General features: G+C 43.9%; 1 protein-coding gene across 2 annotated transcripts in view; it reads left to right on the top strand.

Annotated features, from left to right (window-relative positions):
• The window catches only part of LOC120940816 (beta-Ala-His dipeptidase-like), a 78,231-nt gene that overhangs the window by 44,151 nt on the left and 17,280 nt on the right, over window positions 1-16,800 (top strand). For both annotated transcript variants that reach the window (XM_040353886.1, XM_040353887.1), the window contains 3 exons: window positions 6,314-6,398; window positions 9,082-9,242; window positions 12,614-12,778. In XM_040353886.1, the coding sequence (XP_040209820.1) occupies window positions 6,314-6,398; window positions 9,082-9,242; window positions 12,614-12,778 (411 nt within the window). The remainder of the gene's footprint in view (window positions 1-6,313; window positions 6,399-9,081; window positions 9,243-12,613; window positions 12,779-16,800) is intronic.

Here is a 16,800-nt window from a genome sequence, read left to right as displayed (position 1 = left end):
GTGCGACGTTGTACCCAAATTAAATTTTTTTTTTTTACCACAAATAGTGCTTTCTTTTGGTGGTATTTGATCACCCCTGTGTTTTTTACTTTTTGCTATAATAAATATCCCAATTATTTTTTTTGAATTTTTTTTCCTCAGTTTGTGTCGATATGTATTCTTCTACATATTTTTGGTAAAAAAATAAAAATGCAATAAGCGTATATTGTTTGGTTTGCACAAAAGTTATAGCATCTACAAAATAGGGGATGGATTTATGTCATCTTTATTATTATTATTATTATTTTTAACTACTAATGGCGGCGATCTGCGATTTTTATCATGACTGTGACCTTGCGGCGGACATATCTGACACGTTTGACACTATTTTCGGACCATTCACAATTATACAGCGATCAGTGCTATACAAATGCATTGATTACTGTATAAATGTGACTGGCAGGGAAGGGGTAACACTAGGGGGCAATCAAGGGGTTAATTGTGTGTCCTAGGGAGTGATTCTATCTGTAGGGGGAGGGGACTGATGAGAGGAAGAAACTGATCTTTGGGCCAAATCCTCAGCCAGGCGGCGTAACTTAACTTTCAGCAGTTAAGTTACACTGACTTAAAGTTTTTACCTAAGTGCCTGATCCACAAAGCACTTACGTAAAAATTTCAAGCCGTGTAAGTTAAGTGCCGCCGTCGTAAGGCTTTCCTCCTCTCCGGGGGGCGTTTACAATTTAAATGAGGCGCGCTCCCGCGCCGGCCGTACTGCGCATGCGTGTGACGTCATTTTCCCGACGTGCATCGCGCGAACGTAATTGACGCCGGGCGGCTTTGTGGATTGCGACGGGACACTAAAGTTGCGACGGGTGAAAAAAAGACGCGCCGGGAAAACAAATAATTAAAAAAAAAAATGACAGCGTCGCTCAGCATGCATTCCTGAGAGGGAGAACTCCATGCCAATTTTCAACGAAAAAACCGGCATGGGTTCCCCCCCCCAGGAGCATACCAGGCCCTTAGGTCTGTTATGGGTTGTAAGGAGACCCCCCTCCGCCGAAAAATCGACGTAGGGGGTCCCCCTACAATCCATACCAGACCCGTATCCAAAGCACGCTACCCGGCCGGTCAGGAATGGGAGTGGGGACGAGCGAGCGTCCCCCCCCTCCTGAGCCGTGCCAGGCCGCATGCCCTCAACATGGGGGGGTTGGGTGCTCTGGGGCAGGGGGGCGCACTGCGGGCCCCCCCCACCCCAGAGCACCCTGTCCCCATGTTGATGAGGACAGGACCTCTTCCCGACAACCCTTGCCGTTGGTTGTCGGGGTATGCGGGCGGGGGCTTATCGGAATCTGGGAGTCCCCTTTAATAAGGGGGCCCCCAGATACCGGCCCCCCACCCTAAGTGAATGGATATGGGGTACATCGTACCCCTATCCATTCACCTGTAGGCAAAAAGTAAAAGTTAATAAACACACAACACAAGGGTTTTTAAAATAATTTATTATTCTGCTCCGGATGCCCCCCCTGTCTTCGTTATTAGCTCAATTACCAGGGGGGGCTTCTTCTTCCACTCTCCGGGGGTCTTCTCCGCTCTCCGGGGGGGATTCTTCTTCCGCTCTCCGGGGGGGGGCTTCTCCGGACTCCGGGGGGCTTCTTCCATCTTCTCCCCTCTTCCGCTGTTGACTCGGCGAACCCCGGTTCTTCTGCAGCTCTCCGGTGCCTTCTTCTTCAGCGCTGGCTGCCTGCTATGTTTGTGTGTTAGCTCGATTTCAAACAGGCAGCCGGCGCGGTCTTCTGTGACGTCATCTTCTCTTCTGTTCTTCTCCCCTCTTCCGATGTTGACTCGTCGCCTGTTGCCGCTGTAATGATGGAAGCGCGCCTTGCATCACATTTATATAGGCATCACCGTCCCATCATGCTCCGGTAGGTACCCACGTGGTGGGTGCACGTGGGTAGGCACCCACCACGTGGGTACCTGCCGGAGCATGATGGGACGGTGATGCCTATATAAATGTGATGCAAGGCGCGCTTCCATCATTACAGCGACAACAGGCGACGAGTCAACATCGGAAGAGGGGAGAAGAACAGAAGAGAAGATGACGTCACAGAAGACCGCGCCGGCTGCCTGTTTGAAATCGAGCTAACACACAAACATAGCAGGCAGCCAGCGCTGAAGAAGAAGGCACCGGAGAGCTGCAGAAGAACCGGGGTTCGCCGAGTCAACAGCGGAAGAGGGGAGAAGATGGAAGAAGCCCCCCGGAGAGCGGAGAAGACCCCCGGAGAGTGGAAGAAGAAGCCCCCCCTGGTAATTGAGCTAATAACGAAGACAGGGGGGGCATCCGGAGCAGAATAATAAATTATTTTAAAAACCCTTGTGTTGTGTGTTTATTAACTTTTACTTTTTGACTACAGGTGAATGGATAGGGGTACGATGTACCCCATATCCATTCACTTAGGGTGGGGGGCCGGTATCTGGGGGCCCCCTTATTAAAGGGGACTCCCAGATTCCGATAAGCCCCCGCCCGCATACCCCGACAACCAACGGCAAGGGTTGTCGCGAAGAGGTCCTGTCCTCATCAACATGGGGACAGGGTGCTCTGGGGTGGGGGGGGCCCGCAGTGCGCCCCCCTGCCCCAGAGCACCCAACCCCCCCATGTTGAGGGCATGCGGCCTGGCACGGCTCAGGAGGGGGGGGGGACGCTCGCTCGTCCCCACTCCCATTCCTGACCGGCCGGGTAGCGTGCTTTGGATACGGGTCAGGTATGGATTGTAGGGGGACCCCCTACGTCGATTTTTCGGCGGAGGGGGGGTCTCCTTACAACCCATAACAGACCTAAGGGCCTGGTATGCTCCTGGGGGGGAATCCATGCCGGTTTGGAATTTACAAATTGCCGTGGAGTTCTCCCTCGGGAATGCATACCAAATGCCGTCGCTTGAATGGGCCTTTACAAGGTGTGACTAACTTTACACTTTGTAAAAGCAGCCCTAGTTTTACACCAGGCAAACTAACACTTACGGCGAAAAAACTAGGCACAAAAGCTTTGAGGATCGCCCTAAGTGCTAATTTGCATACTAGAAGAGGCATTTCGACTCGAAATGCCCCCAGTGGCGGATGCGGTACTGCATCCTAAGATCCGGCAGTGTAAGTCCCTTACAGATGTCGGATCTTCTGCCTAACTTAGGAAAACTGCTTCTGAGGATCAGTTCCAAAGTTAGAACCAGAGATACGACGGCTTACGCCGGAGTATCTCTTTTGTGGATATGGCCCTTTATTCCTATATACAAAGAACATACTTTTTCATGCCACTTCAAGACCCATAGGTAAATATAAACGTTCACTTGTACCACACCTCCTTAATGCAGCTAAAGCTGTCATCCCCCGTCTCTGGGGCCAACCCACAATCCCCACCATCAAATCATGGTTACAAAGAATCTCCGAGATTAGTCTCATGGAAGAACTCACCCATATTGCCAGAGACACTAGTGAGCAATACTCCAAAACCTGGACCCCCTGGTCCTTATTTATTTCTACTCAACGCTATAAAGATATAATTTCCCTACCACTCATGATTCTCAAACTTCATAAAACCTCATATCACTGACTTGGGGTCCCTGCTTGTACTAAATGTAGTGGCCCTATCCTCTCATTGAGGTTTTACTGAATATAATGATTTTGCCAGTTGTCCATTACTATTGCTATGTGTGCCGGCTTCACCCCCCCCCCTCCCACTCCCCCTGATACCTCTCTCATTTATCTCCCTCCTTTTTCTCTCTCTTACTCTGAATTTTATTTTATTTATTTTTTATTTTTTATTTTCCTGATAAAAAAATTTATATAGACATGAGCCGCTTTGGTTCTTTGTAATATTATGTTGATTGTATTTATCAGTATACTTTTTGTATGCTTTATTTCTCTTGTATTTTACTTTGCTGTGGTATTTGAATGTACCTTTCTTTCTCTTTCAATAAAAACATATTAAACAAAAAAAAAACAAGGAACATACAATCAGTTTTCCTTTCCCCTGACAGGACGTGGATCTGCGTGTTTGCACACACAGATCCATGTCCCTGCTCTGTGATGAGCAATCGCGGGTGCCCGGCGGGCATCATGGCCGCCGGGCACGCACATCGAGTACACAGGCGTGCTCATGCTCACCAGAATGCCGGGAAATCAAGGACGTCATATAACGTCCACCCGGAGGGAGGGTGCCTGCCGCCATCATTTTACTATACGGCGGTAGGCAAGTGGTTGAAGCCAAAGGTTTTTTTTTTTTTTTGGATTGATGGGGAAAAGTGGTAAAACCTTTGTCAAGCTTTTATTGCTGTGCCGTTAAGAGCCACATTTTTCCTTACCCCTGTCACTGGCATTAAAATTGAAAGAAAATCTGAGCTTTTAAGCTGTAACCAAGGCAGGAACAGAAAGGAATGTTCCAATGTGATTACAAATTCCACTGTCAACTAAGAGGGAATGTCTTTCACTTTGGAGAGATTTTTTCGCACCTCCTGTTGTGTCTAGAGGACAGTAAGTGAAGTGAAATTCTTCAGTGGGATATTAATGGCAAATGAAACCTGGTAGGCTTTTTAATTCAGTACTTTATTGAAAATAAAAAAAATATATATTGGTTTTAAATATACCTTACTGATTGTGCAGAACTGTTGTATGTTATTGAGAAAACCAAGGACTGCGTGACCCATATTTGCTCTGCAACTACATATGTACCATAAATACTTTTTTATTTTTATTTTTTATAATTCAGTTTTATTAACTTTTTTATTTACAAACAACACAAAATTCTATACAAAAAAATACATAAATACTCATTTACTTAAATTACAATATCTTGGGTGCAGAGCTCTTGTACTAATTTTACCTGCTGTGCTACAGTGAATGACATATGACCAGGGTAGGCCCTGTCAAGAAGGTCAGTTTCAGGACCATGCCCAAAGATTTGTGTGTAAGTGAATAGCAGCCTGTGCTCTGATGTTTAGGGTCACGGCACTATGCACAACATAAGTAATGAGGAGGCTGAGTGAGTCTCTGTCAAAGTTTGTCCAATCCTGCAGTGTTCACAAGTTCTAGAAAGGAAGATATCATCTGATTTTCCACCATAAGTTATAAACCAGCAGTGCACCATACAGATTGCATAGTTGGTTCTGTTTCACGCTGCCAGGGGGAGAATAATTTGTCATAATGACTTGTTATTGCTTTACAAGCTTCTGGGAAATTGAGATTACTTTTATAAAATACAGAGAATGAGCAGAACAAGGACTGACCAAACAGGTATCAATTTATAAAACGGACAAAAGGAGTTACTAGAAAATGTCCAAATACATACATACATACTGCGTGTTTGTATTTGTGTGTGTGTATATATATATATATTGTGACAGGAAGTCAGGTAAATCCGGGGGTGTTGTCACAGACAGGAGATACATTTCTGCCTTGTTTAGAAAATTCACCGATTACTATAAGGTGTCGGCTGCAAAGGTAGCCAGAAAGGTTTAAGGACGTTGGATAGCTTCAGCTGTTCCGAATGAGAAAATTAAGGCCTCTATAAGTTGTCCAGAGGATTACTACTGAATGCTGCATCCTGAGGCTTGTTGAGTTAAGGAGAGCAGTGAGCTGAGGAAGACTTCTGAAGGTGAAGTGCTTGTTGATATTTTTGCTGTGATAAGAAAATCAAAAAGACTATTGTTTTCTGCTGGAAGACCAGCAGTGTCTGCCCAGCAGTAGGCTGTGCCAGACTCTATAGGTAGGTTCCTGTGTTGTGAAGGTAGACGGCCCAAGTGGCCAGGGTTTATTTTATGTTTTGTTTTGTTTATGCTGTTTGGATGCTTGCACTTGTTTCCAGCAATATGGAAGAATAAACCATAACCCTTGTTTTTTCAACCACCCACGGCTGCCTCTCTGTATAATTCAGTGTGTAGTGAACCCACTCAGGAGGTCACACACCCCCGCTACCGAGCTAACCCCTTACAATATATATATATATATATATATATATATATATATATATATATATATATATATACACAGTATATGTATATAATATATATTAATAAATTGTTACGTTAAAGCTGAAAATAAAGCAAGGCTTTACCAGTCAGAATATTGACTTGTGCAATCATATTTTATAGTAGCCCTTCCATTTTAATATAAAATTACTACTGCGAGCACTGTCAAACTAAACTAAGCTTTTTCTTTCCCTTGGTTGTATAGCATCTTTGGAAAGATCTTTACACAAAAAAGATTAAAATTATATATTCACTTAAAAATATAACTCTGAATGGTGATTGCAGTTTGAATAATTCTTACCTCTGGTATTCTTCATTAGGTGGAGAGTGGTAAAAAAGACTTGCACTCAGGAACTTTTGGCGGCATCATCCATGAATCAATGAGGGACCTAGTATATCTCTTAGGTAATGTGAACAGGTCATTAGTACAAATGCGTTAGAAATATATGACAACTGGGAATGCATGAGTGTTTACAGTGAAATTCACATTTAATCTTTGTTCCGAAATGCCCAGCACTGGTTTTGAAGCACTGAACAGTAACATACTGGGGTTGATTTACTAAAGGAGTAAAAACTGTTCACTTTGCAAAATAAAGGTTCAGGCCTCATACACACGACCGGTTTTCTCAGCAAAAACCAGCAAGAAACCTGCTGGCAGAGCTTTCTTTCCCGATAAAATCATTCGTGTGTACGAGGCTTTCAGGTTTCTCGTCAGGAAATCTGGCCAGAATCTCGACGAGAAAAAAAGAGAACCTGCGCTCTTTTTTCTCATCGAGATTCTTGTCGGCCTGTTTCCTGACGAGAAACCAGAGAGTGTGTATACTTACCTGTCGCCGTGGAAACCTGCGCATGCTCGAAATGACTTTGACGCATGCACGGTAGCTTCCACGGAATAGGTAGGGTGAAGCAAGATGGCGGCGACGGCATCGAATGTGACGAGCGCATTCTCGTCGTACGCGATGACGTCACTGCGTTCTTTCCTTTCAAGAGAACCGTGGTTCTTTTGAAAAGGTCAGTGTGTACACTCTGGCCGCAAGAGATTATTGCCAAGAATCTCGTCAGGAAAAACAAAGGGCTAGATTCACATAGCCCGCCCTAACTTTGCGGCGGCGTAGTGTATCGTGTTTACACTACGCCGCCGTAAGTTAGCGAGGCAAGTACATGATTCACAAAGTACTTGCCTGCTAAGTTACGGCGGCGTAGCCTAAAGCGAGCGGGCGTAAGGGCGCCTAATTCAAAATAGGCTGAGTGGGCGTGTTCAATGTTAATTTGTGTTGACCTGACGTGATTGACGTTTTTTTGGAATGGCGCATGCGCCGTCCACCTACATATCCCAGTGTGCATTGCGGCAAAGTACGCCTCACGGGCCTATTGGTTTCGACGTGGACGTAAATGACGTAAATCCCTATTCACGGATGACATACGCAAACAACGTAACATTTTCAAATTTCGACGCGGGAATGACGGCTATACTTAACACTGGCTACGCCACCTAGGGGGCATGTTTATCTTTAGGCGGCCTATCTCTTACGGAAATGGCGTATCTTTACTGCGACGGGCGGACGTACGTTCGTGAATAGGCGTATCTAGTGATTTACATATTCTATGCCGACCGCAATGGAAGCGCCACCTAGCGGTCAGCCTAAATATTGCACCCTAAGATAGGACGGCGCAAGCCGTCGTATCTTAGATAGGTTTAAGTGTATCTCTGTTTGAGAATACACTTAAACTTAGGACAGCGCAAATTCTGAGTTAGGTCGGCGTATCTACTGATACGCCGGCCTAACTCTTACTGAATCTAGCTAAAAGTTTTTTTCCTGACAAGATTCTTGCCCGTGTGTACGAGGCCTACCTTGAAAGGTGACTGTCCCGGTCTATAGTTGCATTTATGTGTTTGTGATATTAAAGATAAGGGTGGGCATATATTTTTTACGTGAGAATTGTGGGGAGAAAATATCATGCACCCAATATTGTGTTTTGTGACTGGCTCTTCAGACAGAAATGATACATGTACACTACAGTATAGTCAATGAAAAGAGGGAAGGAATCATCTGGTCACAAATAATTCTCTATAAGAGATAATGACAGCTTCCACCCATCTGAAGTGCTTTGTATTGCCTCCTTTGGGTTGCTCTAAATTACCTGGTATTATCCACCGCAACCACCAAGTCTCTGTATCAGAGGTGGGATCGGGCCTTTTATGACCACTAAAAGTGTCCCAGTTTCAAGCTTACCTGTTGGTTTCCCTATTTTTAGAGTTCTTTCCAAATTAACTTTGTCATGACAGAAATAGAGAGGCTCCCATTGTTGATATGATACTTCTGAAAGTTGTTAGACTGTGATGCAGATCCTCTAGATTAAATACTTTCGAATTGTTGACCTAAAACATGTATTCAGCCAAAGAAAAAGGAGTCATAGGCCTCGTACACACGACCGAGGAACTCGTCGTAAATGAAACCTCAGTTTCCTCGACGAGTTCCTTGTTAGGCTTGTCGAGAATCTTGACAAGCTTTCTTTGCGTACACACTGTCAAGACAAAATCTCAAGCGCGGTGACGTACGACAGCACTATAAAGGGGAAGTTTGATTCCACTGGCGCCACCCTTGGGGCTGCTTTTGCTAATCTCATGTTACTGCGTGCTAAGTAAAAGTTTGGTGAGAGACGATTCACGCTTTTCAGTCTGTTACAGCGTGATGAATGTGCTATCTCCATTACAAACCCTACTTTTACCGAAGGCACGCTCCCATCTCATACTTTATTTTGAGCATGCGCGGGTTTCTAAGCATACACACGAACGTGTTTCTCGTCGTAAACCAGCCCGACGAGAAACACGACAAGGAAATTGAGACTCCTGATGAGGAAAAAGAACTTGTTCTCTTTTTTTTCTCATCGAGTTCCACAACAGTTTTCTCAACGAAAAACATACACACGACCGTTTTCCTCTGCAAAAAAGCTCTGCCACCAAGTTTCTTGATGGATTCTGTCGAGGAAAATGGTCGTGTGTATGAGGCCTCAGGTTTTTTTTAACAGAAAGAGACAAGGCCTCAGGTTTGGTAATGGCTTTAACCTTGCATCCCTTTTTACATAGCAAGCCTTGTGGACTCTACTGGTCATATCCTTATCCCTGGAATTTATGACGATGTTGCTCCAATAACAGAAGAAGAAAAAAAGTTGTATGAAAATATAGATTTTGATATAGAAGAACACAAAAACAACACAGAGGTGAACACATTTTTGTACAGCAGTAAGGTAAAAACCTTTTATTACTTCATAAATGTTATTATTGTAATACCATACCAATTACCTCTTCTAAACTTCATCTTCTCACATGTTCTGTAGACATTAGGTTCTGTAGTGTGAAAGGAAAGTGCTCTATCGTGTTAAGAGTATTACTGAGCTAGAGATTAGATTTAACATGATCCTACCTGTAACTAGGGACAATGTACTTCCAGGTCAGGGTTATAGGTTTGATCTTTAGACGGCTCTTAAAGGAGTATAGCCAAAGCTTTTTTGTCTGTTCTTTTCCTGTGGATCTCAGAAATGCAGTACGTTCTGCACTCCTCTGACCCATTTTCAAAGCCTGCTGTTAGTTGGTAGGGATGAGCTGTTCACCCCCCCGTTTGGCGTCCTTTTTTCCCCACAAATAGAGCTTTCTTTTGGTGGTATTTGTTCACCTCCGCAGTTTTTAGTTTTTGCACTATAAACAAAAATAAAGCAACAATTTTGAAAAAAATGAATATTTTTTACTTTTTGCTGTAATAAATATCCCCCAAAAATATATATATATAAAAAAAAAATTCTCCGTTTAGGCCGATACGTATTCTTCTACATATTTTTCGTAAAAAATCGCAATAAGCGTTTTATTGATTGGTTTGCGCAAAAGTTATAGCGTTTACAAAATAGGGGATAGTTTTATGGCATTTTTATTAATATTTTTTTTTTTACTAGTAATGGCGGCGATCATCGATTTTTATTGGTACTGTGACATTATGGCGGACACTTCAGACACTTTTGACACATTTTTGGGACCATTGGCATTTTTATAGCGATCAGTGCTATAAAAATGCATTGATTACTATAAAAATGCCACTGGCAGGGAAGGGGTTAACACTAGGGGGCGAGGAAGCTGTTAAGTATGTTCCCTATGTGTGTTCTAACTGAAGGGGGGGTGGACTGACTTGGGGAAATTACTGATTGCTGTTCATACATTGTATGAACTGACAATCAGGCATTTCTCCCCCTGACAGGACCGGGAGCTGTGTGTTTACACACACAGCTCCCGGTTCTCGCTCTGTAACGAGCGATCGCAGGTGCTCGGCGGTGATCGCACCCGCCAGTCACGCACGTAGGCGTCAGGGGCGAGCGTGGCTGCGTGGCAAGATGACGTATAGCTACGTGATCTCGCCCCGAGAAGAGCCGACCTGCCGCCGTAAAACTGCGGCAGCTGGTCGGCAAGCGGTTAAACCTATCTTACAGAAATTCGAACATAAGTGTGTCAGTTGGCGTAAATTACCATTGACTGTGACATGGTGTGCGAATCTTACTAAAATAATTTGGGCCCCACAGTAATTATATATACTACAAAACTCCTATATATGGATACCCAAGTAATGGTTCCATCGAAAAGACTCACAATTTCAGGCTCTTATTTGGAAAAATTTAACTGCTTGTATAAAACTTAACACTCTGCAAAATCCTAAGGGATTTTTAAGGTGGTCTGGCTGTTCCCCATTCACACACATATTTTTTTGCTGCACAATTGCAGTATTTTACAGGTTCGGATTTACCCTCTATAGAATCTTTCAGGGGCTTGCCGAATAGCCCATACACAGACTACTCGGCTCTGTCTCATATGGAAATGGGTTTTCCTACTGTCCCACAGTTCAATTATTGATGAAATTATGGAGAATTACTAAGCAGAGACTGGGTTTAACAGGTTTTCTTCCCAGTATGCCTATTTGGTTGGATTCTACACAGGGTTGGCTAAACTTAGTGATCACTCAAAAAGAGGGGGAATAGGGGTGGGACTTTAAATGAGGCATATAGAGATACTACCATAGGCCTCCATCCCTGTAATAGATCAAAAATGGGGGAGGTTGGGACTTTATATGAGATGCGATTTTAGCAATATGCAATTAAATATAAACATGGAAAAATAATGTTACCATGTGGCCAGGCTCAAAGTTGTCAACCAAAAAGCACTAAACCAAATAAATCTGTCTAGCGGATGCAAATGCTTGCAACTAAACCTCTGTTTTTACTTACATCAGTTAGACAGATTTATTTGGTATATTGCTAAAATCGCATCTCATATAAAGTCCCAACCTCCCCCATTTTTGAACTTAGTGATCACTCTGTGTGGATGAATGCCAGAGTTAAATACATATCCCAACTATTTGATGATTCCAGCCTAAAATCATATGTTTAGTTGTTGGCAGAATTTCCTTTGCTACAAAACTAATACTCTCAGTATTTACAGCTGCATTAAGCTGTCAGTTGCCAAGGCAGATATTCCTCCATGCGTTTAACTGAATCCCCATTTCAGGGGTAATATATTTAAGATTTATGCACATTTACTGAATTGCATACAGGCCTCTGATCTTTTGCCCTGTCGAGGAAAATGGGAGAGACACGTTGGACCTATTGATGGAGAAACATGGGAGCAGATACTTGAGGCTGGCCTTCTGGTGTTGATGTCAGCAGCTCAAAAATGGTCCCATCTGTTCATTTTACATTGAACATCTAGAACTCCAGTACAGCTTCATTAGTGGGGTAGAAGAGTCCCTCATTTGCCTTAAATGTCAGGTTTATCCTGGAGACTTCATCCACATGCTATGGAAATGTGGATCCACTGACGTGTTTGTTGGGAAGCTTTAATCAGGAGTTATATTCCCCTCATATTTAAATGGCTCTAATTGGACTACTGTACTTGGCAAAAAAAATGATAGCAAGGTTTTGGCTCTCTGCACACTCTCCAATGAGCACACAGTGGATCCAGGCAGTTGATACTATACTTGTTCGTGAAAGAAACACTATCACAGGAATTCTCCATCATAATTTGTGAATATCTGGTGATGTTGGCTAAGGCTGGATTCACATCTATGCATTTTTTGTGCTTTTTGCAGTACAGAACGTGTTCCATAGGAAACCATGTTAAATGGACTGTACTGCAAATCTGAAAAATGCAAAAAGCACAAAAAATGCATAGGTGTGAATCCAGCCTTAATCCCCCTGGGGGTAGCACCCCCCCCCCCCCCAACTTGTTCTTGATAGATTGTTACAGACATGTACAAATACATAGGATTTTATTCTCTAGTCCTGTGGTTTCTACTTATTATCTTAAAGTAAGAATGGACTTGATAATGATTCAGAAGGCAAATGCTGGTAGGCCATTAGCTATTCTTCCTAAAAGGAATAGTTGATGGATGGTAAAAAAAAAAAGTAACACTTCATGAAATAAATAAAGCAATCAAGTGCTAGAATATAGAAAAAAATACTGATTCCTCTTGAAAGCAAATAACAAACGTAGTTAAAATACAGTAAGTTATTCATCTTAGTGAACTGAGCCTAATATGTCTTAAAAATGAATTTATTTTTACACATTGTTACTGTTCTTGCAGGAAGAAATTCTTCAGCACATGTGGCGTTACCCCAGCCTTTCCATCCATGGTATAGAGGGGGCATTTGCTGCAACAGGGACCAAAACTGTCATTCCTTCAAAAGTGATAGGAAAATTCTCAATTCGGCAAGCTCCAAATATGCAAATCCCTGTAGTGGAAAAGCAGGTAAGAATGAATGAAAACTTTCACATGGAATAGGGGCTCTAAAAAAACTTTTTTTTTAATCAAACTACACAACTAAGACAACTATAACTGTACTAGGACCCAAGAAAAAAAATATTACCAAAATGTCAGCAAAGCCTTAAAAAAACTGAATGACTGTATAGTATGAAAACAAACCATATAAACTCTATTTAACGGTAGTTCACCCTCACCCACATGATTTTACCATCGAGACAGGCATTGTAGCGCGAGCTACAGTATGCCTGTCCCGATTTTTTTAACCCCGGACTCGCCTTGTAATCGGACATCGTAGATTTCGGCTCCCGCGGGGAATGGGCGTGCCTATGGAGAGGGAGGATGATTGACGGCCGGCCCTGGCACGTCACTATCCCCGAAGACAGCCGGAGTAGGTCTCGGCTCTTCACGGCGCCTGCGCACAGGCTATGCGCAGGCGCCGTGAAGAGCCAAGCCTATTTCGGCTATTTCCGGAGAAGCGTGACGCGCCAGAGCCGGCCGTCAATCATCCTCCGTCTCCATAGGCACGCCCATTCCCCGGTATCTTCGATGAACGATTACAGGGTGAGTACGGGGGTAAAAAAATCGGGACAGGCATACTGTAGCTCGCGCTACAATGCCTGATTTTATGGTAGTAGAAAAAAAATAAAAAAAAATTCCGTTCATAGGGTGAACCCCCGCTTTAAGTAAACTTCTCAATGTTTTCCCATTAGTAATGCAGAAAATTAAAAAGTCAATATAATAGTAAAAAAAAACATGAATCTAATTCACAACTGAGAATAGGTTCTCTCCAATGCAAATTCTCATTCATATACGAAACCTTTTTAAAGCTGAACTGCAGGCAGATAAATAAAGACACAACGGAATGTAGCCCTGTATTCATCAGTGTATCATTAAATCAGAACTACTAGTAAAAAGTAAAACAAAACCCAAGCAGGCAGGCTCTTTATTGCAAAAGAAACACGTCCCTGCTGCAATTATTAGACAGACTTTATAGAGCACCAACCATTTGCAAAGTGCTTTACAATATAAAGGGAGACAGTACAGTTACAATACAATTTAAAGTGGTAGTAAACATTTTGAGCTATAAGTAAGCTTACCTAGCGTATAAAGCTTACCTGTAGGTAAAATGAATATCCCCTAAACGTTCACTGTTTAGTAGATATTCCAGTGAGCAACAGCTGGTAACATCACCTACGCATGTAGGTGATGTTACCAGTGCCGTGCCGTTCCTTCAGAGCTCTGGGCCATGGCCATAACTCACGCACATGCGCGGGAGTGACGTCCCCGCGGCTCGGCCATTCAAGTGGCTGCAGCCCACGAATGCGGATGGAAGTCTGGGTGAAGATGGAAGCCTTTGCAGCAGTTTTTTTTTTATAGTATCAGAGTTTACTACCACTTTAAGAAAAGAAGATTAAGAGTGCCATGATTATGAGAGCTTCAATTCTATAAAAGAGGTGTAAGTGCTACACAAAGTAATAATTGTTAGGGATGAGGTGGGATAGGCTTCCCTGAAGAGATAAGTTTTCAGGGATTACCTAAAGGTGGACAGAGTAGGAGATAGTCGAACAGATTGAGGTAGAAAGTTCCAAAAGAATGGAGAAGCTCTGAAAAAAAAGTCAGGGAGGTGAGCATGGGAAGAGATGACAAGGGAACTGAAGATCAGGAGGTCTTCGGAGGAGTAAAGAGGATGGTTTGGTGATATTTTGAGACAAGGTTGGCTTGGGACTAGAATGGTTTTGTGTGTTCTTTAATTTAATTTGCTGGGCAAATGAAGAAGAAATGGCAGAATGGGGTGCAGTGTTGGCAACCGTCCTTTAATTTACGGACAGTCCGTGGATTTCACCCCATTTTCGGGGTGTCCGTGAATGTCCGTTATGGGCAGCTGGTGCCAGTAAGAAATATGGCTGCGGGCCGGCCATGCAACTGCGCATGCGCCGTTTCAAAGCCTGCAGGACTCGGGAAAGATCGTACATGCTGGGCGGTGCATGCGCAGTAATGTAATGTCGCCGCCTGCCACCATTTTTGAATGGACAGCGGCGCGTCTCGGCAGTATACCCGACCCGCCACACTATGGCTGATGAAGCCTGTGAGGAGTCAGGGATTCTCACCCCCACAGCACTGTGCCCCTACCTGCACCATCAGCCAAGTGCACTGGGTAGAGCGGAGGGGACTTCATGGTGGAGACAGTAAGTGGCTGGCAGACTATTATGCTGTCTGCAGGAGCGGGACGGAGTGAGACTGTCGGACCACATCTGCAGACTCACAGCTCTCAGGTGAAGACACAGCACAAAACAAAGCCCTGGGCTGAAGTGGAGAGAGACTGTCACTGTAGGAGGTGAGCTATTTATCATATGTGCTGCCTGCTGCAAGTCAAATTCAGTTTTATTGTGTGCTCACTCTTTCCCTCTTGTTCCTGAGCCAGGAAGAGTGGGCTGCTGGGGACCAGGCCTGCCTGGAGATTGTAACTTTAATTGAGGTCATCTGTGTTGCACTGCTGAAGTGCTGTCAGAGTCAGTCATTTTCATATGTGCCCATATCTTGTCTTCCCTGAGCCGGAAGGGGGTAGCAGTCTGTTTGCTGGGCACTGCAGCCTGAGGCTCTTTTGCTGTCAGGGGCAAAGGCTGCGTCTATCTGTGGGGGGGCAGAGGCTGCGTCTCTGTAGGGGGGGCAAAATCAGTCTCCCTCTCTCCCTCTCCTCCCTCTCCAAAAATGGTCCCTCTCACTCACTCTGGGGACATAGGTGACAAAAAACTGACTGCCTTGCTGAATAAAAAAAGTTTTTTTGTTTCAGATCTACTTGAAATCACATTACTAACTATATATTGTAGTTGTTTATAGATTAAATACCGAAATTTGTACTTAAAACTGCAATTTTGGAACTTTTTGAAATGCCAGTAAAAACGTGGCTGTGTCTGTTAATTTTGGGTGTTGCGCCAGTAAATTTCAGCTTGGTAGGTTGGCAACAGTGATGGGATGGTGTACATTGAGAGTATACATTGAGCGGTTGGTAAGGTGGACGAGTCTGGTAGCAACATTTATAATAGATAGAAGGGGGATAGCCTGGGTAAAGGTAGGATAACAAGGACGTTGTTGCAATAGGAGAGATAACAAGGGTGTAAGTTAGTAGCTTTTTGGTGTCAATGGTTACAAATATTGGAAATGTTATGGAGGGGAAAGCAGCAAGATTTGGACAGTGATTGGAAATAGTCTGAAAGAAGAGATTGGAGTCCAAGATTACACCTTGGCTTGAGGGGAGGGGGCACAGGTGAGGCAATAGAATGAACATACCTGCCTGTTCACAGCCTTTTTTAGCATGTACACTGAGCTGTATATGCAAAGCTCATTGTACATTCTCAACAAACCACAGTTCCAAGATGGATGAACTCTTTTGTGCATACATAAGTATTTTGTCGTCCCACAATTGTCAGTCAAAAAGGTTGAAGACCCCACACTCACAGGAAGCCAGGGAGAAGATGTCGGTGTCACCAGGGGAGCTTGTGAACATTGCATCACTGGAGCAGGGGTGAGTATTTGTAGTGTAAGGCGACGTACACACGATCGTTCCAAACCAATGAGAATGGTCCGACGGGCCATTTCCATCGGTTCACCGCTGAAGCGGCCTGATGGTCTGATGTGCGTACACACCATCGTTCCAAAAACCGATCGGGTCAGAATGCAGTGACGTCAAACACACAACGTGCTGAATAAAACGAAGTTCAATGCTTCCAAGCATGCGTCGACTTGATTCTGAGCATGCGCGGGTTTTGAACCGATGCTTTCTGTACTAACCATCGGTTTGGAACGATCGGGCAGCGGGCCATCGGTTTGATTTTGAAGCATGTTTTAAAAAATTTCTACCGAAGGACAACAGACCGATGGGCTATACACACCGTCGGTTTGGACCGATGAAACTGAACCTCGGTCCATTCTCATCGGTTTTGTCCGACCGTGTACACGCCGCCTCAGTGTCTGAATTTGACCTGGTGTCAGAACTTAGATTTTGCCTG

This window comes from Rana temporaria, chromosome 5 (genome assembly GCF_905171775.1).
Source record: "Rana temporaria chromosome 5, aRanTem1.1, whole genome shotgun sequence".
NCBI classification, from domain to species: domain Eukaryota; kingdom Metazoa; phylum Chordata; class Amphibia; order Anura; family Ranidae; genus Rana; species Rana temporaria.
This window is presented reverse-complemented; position numbering and strand designations above follow the sequence as displayed.